This window comes from Bison bison, unplaced genomic scaffold, assembly GCF_000754665.1.
Source record: "Bison bison bison isolate TAMUID 2011002044 unplaced genomic scaffold, Bison_UMD1.0 scf7180017864039, whole genome shotgun sequence".
Lineage (NCBI taxonomy): Eukaryota > Metazoa > Chordata > Mammalia > Artiodactyla > Bovidae > Bison > Bison bison.
Genome location: NW_011494611.1, coordinates 3,726,391 through 3,741,480, shown reverse-complemented (window position 1 = coordinate 3,741,480; position 15,090 = coordinate 3,726,391). Strand labels below are relative to the sequence as shown.

The 15,090-nt window shown below is 41.7% G+C and overlaps 1 protein-coding gene across 4 annotated transcripts in view; it reads left to right on the top strand.

Moving 5' to 3' along the window:
* The first annotated feature begins 25 nt into the window (after positions 1-25).
* PRPF4 (pre-mRNA processing factor 4) overlaps positions 26-15,090 on the top strand; it is a 21,071-nt gene continuing 6,006 nt past the window's right edge. The window contains exons 1-9 of one of the 4 annotated variants that reach the window (XM_010835181.1): positions 26-144; positions 883-1,060; positions 3,024-3,210; positions 9,506-9,593; positions 10,016-10,095; positions 10,266-10,359; positions 10,866-10,960; positions 12,407-12,465; positions 12,910-13,033. In XM_010835181.1, coding sequence (XP_010833483.1) covers positions 112-144; positions 883-1,060; positions 3,024-3,210; positions 9,506-9,593; positions 10,016-10,095; positions 10,266-10,359; positions 10,866-10,960; positions 12,407-12,465; positions 12,910-13,033 — 938 coding nt within the window. In that variant the 5' untranslated portion in view covers positions 26-111. Of the gene's footprint in view, positions 145-879; positions 1,061-3,023; positions 3,211-9,505; positions 9,594-10,015; positions 10,096-10,265; positions 10,360-10,865; positions 10,961-12,406; positions 12,466-12,909; positions 13,034-15,090 lie in introns of all 4 variants that reach the window. The other 3 variants (XM_010835180.1, XM_010835179.1, XM_010835178.1) reach the window with 3 other exon arrangements.

Sequence of the window (15,090 nt, the reverse complement as noted above, 5' to 3'; positions counted from 1 at the left end):
CCTCGGACCACTTCCGTTCGGCGACGTAGTTCCGCTTTGCCGGGCGCGCGGTGGACGGTCTGAAACGTAGAGCGCGGCTTTCGCTGGGGCTTCGCGTCTCCGGAGCCCAGCATGGCTTCCACACGACCCTCCTCCACGGTACAGGTCTCATTCTGGCAGGGAGCGCTGAGGGGGTGGGGGTCCCTGCGAAACAGGGCCCTTAGGGAACGGGCTACGGCAGTGGAGGGCCGAGGAGGAAGGCTGCTGTGTTTTCCTAATTCTTAAGTGCTTTCATCTGTTTCAGCTCGTTTTCACCTCTTACTACAGCCCCGAAATGTAAATATCTTTTCCGTCTGGTTCAGAAACGGAGCTCTGAAAGGGAGTAGAGTCTTGGCCAAGATTTATGACACTTTCCGAACTCTTAATTGTAACCAGGCCTCCTAACTTATCTACTGCTTCATGTCCGAAACGTTTGAAATGTGTGAACAGTAACTTTCTAACTTGTCCCCCGTACCATCGCTTTGGTTATTTCAGTTATCCTTGATACCCCTGTGATGAGCAGTAATTCTGGAAATTTTCGTAAAAGCCAAGAAGAAATTGCACCTGCTGCAACCGAATGAAATAAACATGTTCGAGAGAAAACCTTTGACAGAAAAATCAGCACGAGAAATTCACTAGTTTTATCCATCTCTTCCTATCTACAAAACTTAAGTGATTAAGAGACTGGAACCACTCTTAGCCTCCACCCCCAGATCAAGGAAGACACATTTTCACTGGTGCCTGGTTTGTCCTTTGTGTGGGGAAGAAATAGGTTTGAAGCTCTAAATAAGCTGCATTCTGCTGGGAAACCCAGTAGATTGCTAAGATTAAGCTTTAGGTTAATCTAGGTCTTTGTTTTAGCAGGCAACCAAAACTAAGGCACCAGATGACTTGGTGGCTCCTGTTGTGAAGAAACCACACATCTATTATGGAAGTTTGGAAGAGAAGGAGAGGGAGCGTCTGGCCAAAGGAGAATCTGGGCTTTTGGGAAAAGAAGGACTCAAAGCAGGAATTGAAGCAGGAAACATTAACATAACCTCTGGTAAGATGCAGATTGTGAGTTCATCTTTACCTTTCGTGCTCAAATTTTCTGTAATGATTACCTGCCTCAAATATCACTAGTTTATGTCCCAAAACTACAAATAATAAGCTTGCACCTATCGAAGTCCGTATTCTCTGCCTGCCTGACTTGGTATTATCATCCTGAGGACCTTTTTTTTAAACCTTTTATACAGTTTTTCTTCAGTGAATTGTTAGTAATTTTACTAGGAATTTATTCAGTGTGTATTTGGATTCAGTGATTTCCTTTGTCTTCTGGAATCTAGTGTAGTTCTGGCGTTAGCTTGAAGCTACTGTGTTTCCTAATATTCTCCTCTTTTTAGTTTTCCAACCGTTTTTCACCCAAAATGAAATTACCTCTTTTTAAAGTGATAGCTATCTTTATTTTGAAAGCAGTTATACAATAAAGAAATATATGAAGTAGAAAAACCTGTAATCTTTATTAATCGGGGCTATATCATTTCAAGAACTTAATAAAGCTATGAAAATACATTTTTTCCATAAATGAAACCACGATAAACAAATTGTTTTGTAACCTGCATTTGTCATTCTGAATACTGTTAAATGGGCTTTCCTGATGGCTCAGTGGGTAAAGAATTCACCTGCAATGCAAGAGACACAGGAAACAAGGTGGGTTTGATCACTGGGTGGGGAAGATGCCCTGGAAGAGGAAATGGCAACCTACTCCAGTATTTCTTGCATGTAAAACCCCATGGACAGAGGGGTCTGGTGGGCTACAATCCACCAAGTCGCAAAGAGTTGGAAACAAGTAAGCCAATAAGTACACACACACTGTTGAGGGTATTTTTTCATGCCAGTAACTAGTAGTCTACTATATTTTAAAAATAAAATCATTCATGTTTGTCATAAGAAATTCAGACAGTATGCTGCTGCTGCTAAGTCGCTTCAGTTGTGTCCAAATCTGTGTGACCCCATAGACGGCAGCCCACCAGGCTCCCCCGTCCCTGGGATTCTCTAGGCAAGAACACTGGAGTGGGTTGCCATTTCCTTCTCCATCAGACAGTATAAAAAGACTTCCATGCAGATAGGACTTCTGTCAAGTTTCTCATCGACCCTCCCATACATTTTCTTTTCTATACACATGCACTTTTCATGAGTTTTAAACCTTTTATGTTGTTTTAAACATGACGGCATCACGACTGTACTCACTTCTCATCCAAATGCTTGTTTTTTATGTGAGTTTTAAAACTAGCTACTAGATTATCCAAAAAGCCTTATAGTTAAGGCTTATCATTTTCATGGTAATTATTTCCAGTTTATTGTTATATTTGTTAGTGTTCCTATACTGAAACTGTTTCAGAGAGTAGCTTTGGCAGCTGTTAAAATAATGTTTCTATTTTGCCTTGGAGAGAAAGCCTAGTTAACTTGTAAAAGTGCTCTGTATTCGCATTGTCTCATGAAAGCTGTATGTTTATGTACGTGTAAGTTGCCAAATGAAACAAGATGACTTGAACCAGTTTCTGGCCTTTAAAACCTCATTTAGTTTTCTGGTTTTGGCATACTTTAATAAACTGAGAAACTGTAAAGTTTCTTACAGATTAGTTAACTGTCCCTAGAGGCGTGCACTGGAGAAGGCAATGGCACCCCACTCCAGTACTCTTGCCTGGAAAATCCCATGGGCGGAGGAGCCTGGTAGGCTGCAGTCCATGGGGTCGCTAAGAGTCGGACACGACTGAGTGACTTCACTTTGACTTTTCACTTTCATGCATTGGAGAAGGAAATGGCAACCCACTCCAGTGTTCTTGCCTGGAGAATCCCAGGGGGAGTCTGGTGGGCTGCCGTCTGTGGGGTCGCACAGAGTCGGACACAACTGAAGCAACTTAGCAGCAGCAGAGGCATGCAGACTGCAGTTGTAAGAACTTATTTCTCTCTCCCTAATTGAAGAAGATTGGTGATCATGCTGATGTTGCCTGTTCTCTTTATAGGAGAAGTGTTTGAAATTGAAGAGCACATCAGTGAGAGACAGGCTGAAGTGTTAGCAGAGTTTGAGAGAAGGAAGCGATCCTGGCAAATCAACATTTCCACAGATGACTCAGAGGTCAAGGCTTGCCTTAGAGCTTTGGGGGAACCCATCACACTTTTTGGAGAAGGTCCTGCTGAAAGAAGAGAAAGGTACCCTTTCTAAGTACTTACTCTTTTTTAATCACAGCATTATAGTTCCAGATTTTAGTTGTTGTTGTTGTTCAGTCACTAAGTCATGTCCGACTCTTTGTGACCCCATGAACCTCCCTGTCCTTCACTGTCTCTCGGAGCTTGCTCAGACTCATGTCCATTGAGTCGGTGACGCCATCCAACTGTCTCATCCTGTTGTCCTCTTCTGCTCTCAATCTTTCCCAGCATCAGGGTCTTTTCCAGTGAGTTGGCTCTTCGCATCAGGTGGCCAAAGTATTGGAGCTTCAGTTTTAGCATCAGTCCTTCCAATGAATTTTCAGGGTTGATTTCCTTTAGGATGGATTGGTTTGATCTCCTTGCTGTCCAAGGGACTCTCAAGAGTCTTCTCTGACCCCACAGTTTAAAAGCATCGATTCTTCAGTACTCTGCGTTCTTTACGGTCCACATCCATACATGACTACTGGAAAAACCATAACCTTGACAATACGGAACTTTTTCAGCCAAGTGATGTCTCTGCTTTTTAATACACTGTCTAGGTTTGTCATAGCTATTCTTCCAAGGAGCAAGTGTCTTTTAATTTCATGGCTGCAGTCACCATCCACATTGATTTTGAAGCCCAAGAAAACGAAATCTGACACTTTGCACTTTTTCCCTATCTATTTGCTATAAAGTGATTCAGCCAGATGCCATGATGTTCATTTTTTGAATGTTGAATTTAAGCCAGCTTTTTCACTCTCCTCTTTCACTTTCATCAAGAGGCTCTTTAGTTCCTCTTCACTTTCTGCCATTATTTAGTTGGTATTTGTAGCTAAACTTTTAATAGGATGTCTCACATAATGTTGACAGAATATCTTAAGTTGTGTGAATATGGTTTAGTCCATAATCTAAGTCTTAGGCCAGTTTATTCTCCACTACCAATTTTTCTTTATAAACTGTGAAGAGGTTAACATGTTCCCTCCCCTTCCTCTCCTTAGTGTATAGTTTTGAGTTGGGTAAAATTTGTCACTGAACTCTGAAAATTTAAACAGCAAACACGTTTTTTGTCATTAACATAAAACATGATGGTAAGTGTTTTTTGGACATTATTGAAAAGAGGTACTTTCCTCAGATAATGCTATTCTTGTGATTCTGAAGTTCCAAAATCTCTCAGTGACAGGCTAGTCGTGTGCAGTTATGAGGATGTGACCTGCCTGCCTCTTTAGGACTTGGGGCTTAACTATTCCTTACTTATTACATTTACCCTCTTAAGGCCCTTACCACTCTTCAGCCCAGTGCAGACTGACTGACCACTTCCGCATTGAAATGGCTGTTCATTAAGGTCATCAGCTCATCTTTACTAAGAATAGCCCTAGTACACTGCCACCTATTCATCCTTCAAACGCTCCCTTTCCTTGGCTTCCATAAAACCCAATCCTCCTGTTTCTTTAGCTAATTCTTCTAAGCCTCGTTTTCCCCCTGTGTAACCTTTTTTTTTTTTCTGTGTAACCTTTATAAACTGCTGTTGTTTGTCCTTGTCCTACACCAACCATGAGGGATCAGGTCCGTTCCCATGGCATGGTTTATGTGGAGTTTCTATGGACTCCCATGGCATGGAGTCTGATGACTCCCAGGTCTCTGTAGCCTAGCTGGTCTATAGTCTCAAATTTGACATCTCTAAGTTGTTCAGTCACCAAGTCGTGTCCAACTCTTTGCAGCCCCAGGCACTGCAGCACGCCAGGCCTCCCTGTACCTCACCATCTCCTGGAGTTTGCCCAAGTTCGTGTCCATTGAATTGATGATGCCATCCAACCATCTCATCCTCTGTTGCCCTCTTCTTCTGCTATCTTCGGTCTTTGCCAGCATCAGGGTCTCTTCCAGTTAGTTGGCTGTTTTCATCAGGTGGCCAGAGTATGGAGCTTCAGCTTCAACATCAGTCCTTCCAATGAATATTCAGGGTTAATTTCCTTTGGGATTGACTGATTTGATCTCCTTGCTGTCCAAGGGACTCTCAAGAGCCTTCTCCAGCACCACAGTTCAAAAGCATCAGTTCTTCAGTGCTCTGCCTTCTTTATGGTCCGTTTCTCACATGCATACGTGACTACTGGAAACACCATAGCTGTGACTGTACGGACCTTTTTAAGCTAAGTGGTATCTCTGCTTTTTAATATACTGTCTGGGTTTATCGTTGCTTTCCTTCTAGGAAGCAGTCATCTTTAATTTCATGGCTGCAGTCACCATCCGCAGTGATTTTCTTCATCCTAAGAAGAGGAAATTTGTCTCTGCTTCCACCTTTTCCTCTTCTATTTGCCATGAAGTGTTAAGACCAGAGGCCATCTAATTAGGTTTTTTAATATTGAGTTTCAAGCTGACTTTTTCACTCTCTCTTTCACCCTCATCAAGGAGCTCTTTAGTTCCTCCTCACTTTCTGCCATTAGAGTGGTATCATCTGCATATCTGAAGTTGTTGATATTTCTCCCAGCAATCTTGATTCCAGCTTGTGAGTCATCCAGCCTGGCATTTCCATGATGTACTCTACGTATAAGTTAAATAAGCAGAATGACAGTATTCAGCCTTGTCATACTCCTTTCTTAATTTTGAACCAGTCATTTATTCCATATAAGGTTCTAACTGTTGTTTCCTTGACCCGCATATAGGTTTCTCAGGTGACAGGTAAGATGGTCTGGTATTCACATCTCTTTAAGAGTTTTTCACGGTTGTGATCCACACAGTCAAAGGCTTTTGCATAGTCAGTGAAATAGAAGTAGATGTTTTTCTGGAATTCCTTTGCTTTCTCTATGATCAGCGAGTGTTGGCGATTTGGTCTCTGGTTCCTCTGCCTTTTCTAAACCCAGCTTGTCCATCTGGAAGTTTCCTCTCAAGTACCGAAGCCTAGCTTAAAGAATTTTGAGCATAACCTTACTAGCATGGGAAGTGAGCGCAATTGTCTGGTAGTTTGAACATTCATTAGTACTGTCCTTCTTAGGAATTAGGATGAAGATTGACATTTTTCAGTTCTGTGGCCACTGCTGAGTTTTCCCAAATTTGCTGACATACTGAATGCAGCATCATTTAATAGCATCGTCTTTTAGGATTTGAAATAGCTTAACTGGAATTCCGTCACCTCCACTAGCTTTGTTCATAGTGATGCTTCTGGAGGCCCACTTGACTTTGCACTCCAAGATGTCTGACTCTAGGTGAGTGACCACACCATCATGGCTATCCAGATCGTTAAGATCTTTTTGTACAGTTCATCTGTGTATTCTTGCCATCTCTTCTTGATCTCTTGTGCTTCTGTTAGGTCTTTACTGTTTCTGTCCATTATTGTGCCCATCTTTGCATGAAATGTTCCTTTGATATCTCCAGTTTTCTTGAAGAGATCTCTAGTCTTTCCCGTCCTGTTTTCTGCTGTTTCTTCACATTATTCTTTGACAAAGGCCCTCTCTTTCCTTGCTGTTCTCTGGAACTCTGCATTCAGTTGGGTATACCTTTCCCTCTCTCCCTTGCTTTTCACTTCTCGTCTTTCCTCAGCTATTCTTAAGACTTTGTCAGACAACCACTTTGCCTTCTTGCATGTCTTTTCCTTTGGGATGGTTTTAGTCAGTGCCTCCTTGTGTACGGTATTACGAACCTCTGTCCATAGTTCTTCAGACACTCTGTTTACCAGATCTAATCCCTTGAATCTATTTGTTACCTCCACTGTATGATCATGGAGGATTTGATTTAGGTCGTATCTGAATGCCTAGTGGTTTTCCGTGCTTTCTTTGGTTTAAGCCTGAATTTTGCTTTAAGGAGCTGATGATCTGAGCCACAGTTAGCTTCAGGTCTTGTTTTTGCTGAGTGGATAGAGCTGCTCCATTTTCGACTGCAAAGAGTAAAATCAATCTGGCACTTGGTGGTGTCCACATGTAAAGTTGTCCCTTGTGTTGTTGGAAAAAGGTGTTTATTATGACCAGTGTATTCTCTTGGCAGAATTCTGTTAGCCTTTGTCCTGCTTCATTTTGTACTCCAAGGCCAAATTTGCCTGTTACTCCAAGTATCTCTTGACTTGCTCCTTTTGCATTCCAATCCCCTGAGATTAAGAGAACATCTTTTTTTGGTGTTAGTTCTAGATGATCTTATAGGTCTTTATAGAACTGGTTAGCTTCAACTTCTTCAGCATCAATGGTTGGGGCTTAAACTTGGGTTACCGTGGTGTTGAATGGTTTGCCTTGGAAACGAACCGAGATCATTCTGTCATTTTTCAGATTGCACTCAAGTACTGCATTTCGGACTCTTTTATTGACTATGATGGCTACTCCATTTCTTCTAAGGGATTCTTGCCCACTGTAGTAGATTTAATGGTCATCTGAATTACATTTGCCTATTCCCATCCATTTTAGTTCACTGATTCCTAAGATGTCGATGTTTATTCTTGCCATCTCCTGTTTGACCACTTCCAATTTACCTTTATTCATGGACCTACGTTGAATGAAATTAAAAGACGCTTACTCCTTGGAAGAAAAGTTACGACCAACCTAAATAGCATATTAAAAAGCAGAGACATTCCTTTGCCAACAAAGGTCCGTCTAGTCAAGGCTATGGTTTTTCCTGTGGTCATGTATGGATGTGAGAGTTGGACTGTGAAGAAGGCTGAGTGCCGAAGAATTGATGCTTTTGAACTGTGGTGTTGGTGAAGACTCTTGAGAGTCCCTTGGACTGCAAGGAGATCCAACCAGTCCATCCTAAAGGAGATCAGTCCTAGGTGTTCATTAGAAGGACTGATGCTGAAGCTGAAACTCCAATCCTTTGGCCACCTGATGCGAAGAGCTGACTCATTGGAAAAGACCCTGATGCTGGGAAAGATTGAGGGCAGAAGAAAGGGACGACAGAGGATGAGATGGTTGGATGGCATCACCGACTCAATGGACATGAGTTTGAGTAAACTCTGGGAGTTGATGATGGACAGGGAGGCCTGGCGTGCTGCAGTCCATGCGGTCACGACTGAGCAACTGAACTGAAGTTAACTGATGTTGAACTCATCTATTTCCCATCCTTTTCCTATTCTTGGAAATAACACAACCATTCACACGGTTTTCAGTTAAAAACCTGCGTCACCTTCTGTATAACCCATCAGCAAAATCTTGTTTATTCTACTTCTGAAATGTACCTCCAGCATGTCCTCTTTTCTCTCCCTCCACTAGTTTCACCTTTAGACTATTGTAATAACCCCAGATGTGCTGTATTAATTGTTTGCTTATCAATTTGCTTAACAAAAATCCTACAGTGTCTCTTACTAAACTTAGAGTAAAAAACTCCTAACATGCTCTTCATCCTTACCTTGTACCCCTCTTCCCGTTTACTAGACTTAGTAGCCATAATGATCCTCCTAGGATGCTCAAGCTTTTTTGTGTGTGTCTTTCGACTTAATTTTCCTTTTTTTGTTCCCCTCTCTCGCCTTTTATGTTGTGATTTAGTCGCTAAGTTGTGTCTAACTCTTGCGACCCTATGGACTGTAGCCTGCCAGGCTCCTCTGTCCACGGATTTTCTAAGCAAGAATAGTGGAGCTCTCGCCTTTTAGAGCTTTTCAGTTCTTTTGGTTTTAGCATAAATACTACCTCCTTAAAGAAGCCCTTCCTACCCTCTGCTCCCTGGTAAAGAGCCCAGACACTGCTCTGTCACGGTGTGTTACTTTGTCAATAGCCTCGCAAAGGATACACTTTTACCGTTTGTTGTTTGTGTCCCTTAGGTGACTGTCTGGAGTCTCCCCCGCCACCGTCCTATTCAGTCCATTAAGTCTCAAGTGGGAGGATACCACAGTATGCTGAGCTCCCTCCTTTGTTCTTCCCTCTTTATTCTCCATACTTTTCCAGGAGTCTTTCTCAAATGTGAATCCTGCTCACCCTGGCATTAGGAGCGCATAGTGGCCTGGCCCCTACTTAGATTCACAGCCATTTCTCTCACTCAGCCTTTCCCAATACCCCATGCTCCAGCCATACTGAACTGTTTTGATTCCAGGCTCAACGTGCTTGCCTCTAGACCTTCACATTTGTGGAACCCTCTGCCTTAGCTGTCCTTTCCGAACATTCTTGACCTTTGACCTGATTGATTGACGTCTCGGTTTAGAGAACATCTTCTCCATAGGGCCTTCCCTGATTCCCTCCAAGTCTAGGTTGTTTACTCAGGATTCCCCTTAGCACCCCGTGAAGTCAAGGGCTGTTTCTTAGTCATTTTTTATACTTAGCACGTCAAGAGTATCCAACACGCTGAGTGAAGTAAGGTGAAAGTCCTCCTTTACCTTACCTCAACTCTATTTAAATTCTGATCTTCTTTGTTACAGGTTAAGAAATATTCTCTCAGTGGTCGGTACTGATGCCTTAAAAAAGACCAAAAAAGATGATGAGAAATCAAAGAAGTCCAAAGAAGAGGTAAATACGTCCTTGGCTTCATAGTGTCAGCACACAGGAGACAAGGGGCTAGTTCTCTCGTTTTCTGTTTTCAGAGCTTTACTTTGCCTCGGATGAGGGCCAGAGCAGGGGTTGGAGACTGCTGTTTAGGAATAGTTGTTGGCAGTTGTTTGTGGTTCCTTTGTAGATACAAACGGAAGTAAGCGAGTTTCCCATTTCGGGAAAGAAGCACAGCATTCCTGGTTCCCTTGTAAAAAGGAACCAGAAATCATCTAATAAGAACTCATAGAAAGAAGCACATCAGAAAACACATATACCTGATTTCATCATATTATACTGAACCAATTCACCTTTTTCCTGGGCAGTTACAGTAGGGAATTGATAGCTATGAAAGAGGCAGGGATGCTTCAGACTTGACATTTCTGCTCTTATTTAACTTTCAGTATCAGCAGACCTGGTACCATGAAGGACCACACAGCCTGAAGGTTGCTAGACTTTGGATTGCTAATTACTCACTGCCCAGGTGAGGAGAAACTTGAGAAGGGGGAAGAAGCATGCTTCTTATTTCCTCTCAGGGACTGAGGATCTGCTTTATAATGACTGTGGTTGTTAGTTGAAATTGAGTGATACAGAGACTTCTTTGGACCCTTGTTTCCAGCCCGTTTGCCCAGGGTAATGTTTTCCATGTTATAGGGCAATGAAACGCTTAGAAGAGGCCCGTCTTCATAAAGAGATTCCTGAGACAACTAGAACCTCCCAGATGCAAGAGCTGCACAAATCTCTCCGAGTAAGACTCTCTCAGCGATTGCCTGATGTTTTAAAGATTTCTGCAGTATTTGTTATATGTTCTACCTTGGCCCGCCTCTAACAAATAAAAGGCAGCTGTACATCTTCCTTGCTTGCACTGTTGCTGCTTGGGAGGATCCATCAGTTAAGGTGGCAGGGAACCTACTGTACTTCGTACCAGGCAGAGACCTGTGGTTCCCGTGCTTTACTTCTCCCTTTTAATATGTTAGACTGTACTTTAAATCTTGCCATGGCTTTCTGGTTTATTTTTAGCTGACAGAGAAGCTATTGACACAGACTGTAGATGACAGCATGGGGGAGTTCCGGATAAGCCTTGACTCCGTTCATTCGTTCATTTGTAGCAGTGTCTCCTGACAAAGAAGGAGGGGTGGGAAATCTTAGGGTGGGTTAAAACTGGAAAGATTTTTTTTCTTTTTTTAATGGTGGAAAAGCCAAGAAAGTCTTGGGTTAGCATTTAATGATTCCTTGTTTGTCTGTTTTTTTAAGTCTTTGAATAATTTCTGCAGTCAAATTGGGGATGATCGGCCTATCTCCTACTGTCACTTTAGTCCCAATTCCAAAATGCTGGCCACAGCCTGTTGGTAAGTCCCCATTTTATAGTGTTCTGTTTTCTTTTCCCTGAATGGGGTTCTGGGGGAAAAGTCAACATTTGTTTTGGAAGGCCATTGCTTGGCTTCCCTGGTGGCTCGGCTGGTAAAGAATCCGCCTGCATTGTGGGAAACCTGTGTTCACTCCCTGGGTTGGGAAGATCCCCTGGAGAAGGGAAAGGCTACCCACTCCAGTATTGTGGCCTTGAGAATTCCATGGACTATATAGTCCCTGGGGTCGCAAAGAGTTGGACGTGACTGAGCTACTTTCAAAAAAAATGTGAAAAATAAACAGAAGGCCTCTGCCATCCCATTTTCCTCTGCTGCCTCATGATCACATCAAACTAGAGGTGGTAACTCGTGCCCATTGTAGTTTGTGATAGAGCTTTCAGTTCACATCTGTCAGTCACATTCTTGGCATTAGCATCATTTTGGGGCAGATATATTAATACAGGGAGTTTATAGACTAACTATACACACCTTGATACAGCTTTTCTTTTTTAGTTATATCACCTAAGCAAGATACTTCATACTTTTAGTTATGTGACCTAAGCAAGATACTTCTCTGTAAGCTTCAGTTTCTTTATCTGTAAAGCAAAGCAAATTACCGTTCTTGTGTTTATTCTGTTTTCTGTTTGCCATCGCATATGCAGAAAAGTTTTAAGATGTGAAAACTTTGTTGTTTTGTTCTGTTCAGTCACTTAGTTGTTCTCGTGGGACATTGTCGTCTAGTGAGGGGCAGTCTTCCTTACATTGTACACACAGAAGCTACTTGACTAGGCAGAAATCGAGACCAATTCAGGAGAAAACCAAGGACCTATGTAGATTCGTCCACCTCTTCAAGCCTCAGCTGTCTTTATTATAAAGTAGAAATGACTCACTTTGCTGTGCAGCAGAAAGTGACACAGCATTGTAAATCACCTGTACTCCGATTTAAAAAGTTAATTACCAGAAAATAAAACGAATACACAAGTAAAGTAGAAATGATCATTCCATCTTATGTACCTCACAAATCTGTTATAAGGATCATTTGAGATGATAGATATAAAAGTAATTTGTTGGAATTTTTCAAAATAAAGCAGTTTTTATTTAAATACTTTGTAAGTAGTAATATGCTATTCATATTTAAGGAGATAGTATCATTATTAATATTACAGGTAGGTAACTTCATTTGTCCTACTTTGCCTAGAAATTGGTCCAAAAGCTAAGGAGAAGAGCAACTTGTGCTGTAATATTTACAGTCCAGTAGAGGCCTTTGTTTGCTTCAGACCTGGCTATAGCTTTCTTACATAACCCTCCAAATGATAAGCCTTTTCTTTTTTGTCTGCCACTATAACGATTTTGGGGGGTAAGAAGAAATTGTCCTTTAGTAATGTTACCAAGATACCTTTTCCTTCCCAGACCAACCCTGGCTGAGATGCTTTCCTTTGTATTTGATAGGAGTGGGCTTTGCAAGCTCTGGTCTGTTCCCGATTGCAACCTCCTTCACACTCTTCGAGGTGGGTTAGACTCTTACCTAAATCTTGCTCTTTTTCCCAATTCAAACTCTGTCAAGCAGTATAACTCTTAAAGCTCTACAGGACACTCAAACCCAGTACACACACGATTGATTCTTGATATGATCTGACTTGGTTTGGTTTTCTTTGACTGCAAGGCTGAATGATAATGACATCATATGCATATTTCTCTCTCTTGTCCAGCCCTACTCTGGCATTTATAATCTAAAGCAAGAAACATTTTTTTATGTGTTAAGCTTTTTTTTAATGTAATTTATACGTTAGTTTAAATTTTAAAAGTTCAATTTTTTAGTAGTTGAATAACTAATACTTTATAGGTTCACGTTTTCTGAAATGTGTATATATAATATTCCTCATTGTGTATATTTACACTTAAGTTATAACGGAACAGCAGCCCTTTAATTTCCATCTCTTACACTCCTTCAGGCCATAACACAAATGTGGGAGCGATCGTATTCCATCCCAAATCCACAGTCTCCTTGGACCAAAAAGACGTTAATCTGGCCTCTTGTGCTGCTGACGGTTCTGTGAAGCTGTGGAGCCTTGACAGGTGAATATTACTGCTCTGTCCGCACGGCAGTCACCGCAGTAAACAGTTGATTGGTTGGCCCTAGGGACCTAGAACTCTGTACCTTGGTTTTTGCCTCTAATATAGTGACCGCTGTTTCCTGGCTCCAGTTATTCTGGAACGATCCATTATACCTGCCATTGCAATAGACTGACATTGGACAAATGCGCTATTTGGTAGATTGACTGAAAATAATACTCCAGACAGCACATTGGTTCTTAGCAAACAGCCACAGGGGAAGAAAGAAGGTTATGTCCAGCAGTATTGCCAAGGAAGTGATGTCTCCTCCCAATATTGTCATCCTTTACCTAAACCATATTTTCCAGTTACAACAGGCTTCTCTGTTTTAATGTGTTTGTGATTATTTATTGCTTTCCAAGAAATAGTTAGAAGCACCTTGTTGCCTAAAAGACTTCTGAATTCAGTTGCTTAGTTTTCCTTCTTTGGGAAAGCACATGAGGCTTTTGTTCTAGGATTTTGTGAGGAGCTAATTAGTGTCTCCACTCTGCTAGATAGGATCTTAGCTGTGAGCACAGCAAGTTTTAATTGGCTTTGGTAATATGTAGCAATATTTGTTCCCCTAGGGCTTTGATTAGTTCTGTGTATCCACATTAATAGTGTTCCCTTCTTAATTGCCCTCTTTAGGGTTTGTGTTTATTTCCTTTCACTGGTGCTTCAGATCTTCTTTCTGCTGTTGCTGGTAGTAGAATTTAATGGCCACTGAAAGGAAACTAAGCCTCTGTTTAGGAGTTCTGCTTTCATGTGGATCCTTGAACAAGCTGAAGTTTGAGATAAAATTATCTATAATCCACTTGCACCAGAAATGTTTGATATTGCCCTGCATCTCTATCAAAGTATGTTTCTTTCTAGAATCTCAGCAGTCCTTTGGTTCAGAGAAATTATTTTGCTTGTTAGGTTGAAGTATCTTTTATTTTTCTCTTAATCTTAAGTGGTATAGAATTAAGAGTTTGTTGACAATGAATTGAAATAGAAGGACAATGCTTATTGAAGTGCTGTGGCATCTGCTTCTGGTTCATTGACTACACTGAAGCCTTGACTGTATGAATCACAACAAATTGTGGAAAATTCTGAAAGAGATGGGAATACCAGACCACTTGACCTGCCTCCTATGAAACCTATATGCAGGTCAAGAAGCAACAGTTAGAACCAGACATGGAACAACAGACTGGTCAAAATTTGGAAAGGAGTACGTCAAGGCTGTATATTGTCACCCTGCTTATTTGACTTACCTGCAGAGTAAATCATGAGAAATGCCGGGCTGGATGAAGCACAAGCTGGAATCAAGATTGCCTGGAGAAATACTAATAACCTCAGATATGCAGATGACACCACCCTTATGGGAGAAAGCGAAGAGGAACTAAAGAGCCTCTTGATGAAAGATGAAAGAAGAGAGTGAAAAAGCTGGCTTAAAATTCACATTGAAAAAACTAAGATCATGGCATCTGGTCCCATCACTTCATGGCAAATAGATGGGGAAACAATGGAAACAGTGACAGACTTTATTTTGGGGGGGGGGGGATCCAAAATCACTGCAGGTGGTGATTGCAGCCATGAAATTAAAAGACACTTGCCTCTTGGAAGAAAAGCAATAACAAACCTAGATAGCATATTAAAAAGCAGAGGCATTACTTTACTAACAGAGGTGCATATAAACAAAGCTATGGTTTTCCCAGTAGTCATTTATGGATGTGAGAGTTGGACCAGAAAGAAGGCTGAGCTCCGAAGAACTGATGCTTTTGAACTGTGGTGTTGGAGAAGACTCTTGAGAATCCCTTGAACTGCAAGGAGATCAAATCAGTCAATCCTAAAGGATATCAACCCTGAATATTCAGTGGAAGGACTGATGCTGAAGCTGAAGCTCCGGTACTTTGGCCACCTGATGAGAACTGACTCACTGGAAAATACCCTGATGCTGCAAAAGATTGAAAGCAGGAGGAGAAGGGGACGACAAAGGATGAGATGGTTGGATGGCATCACGGACTCAATGGACGTGAGTTTGAGCAAGCTCCAGGAGCTGT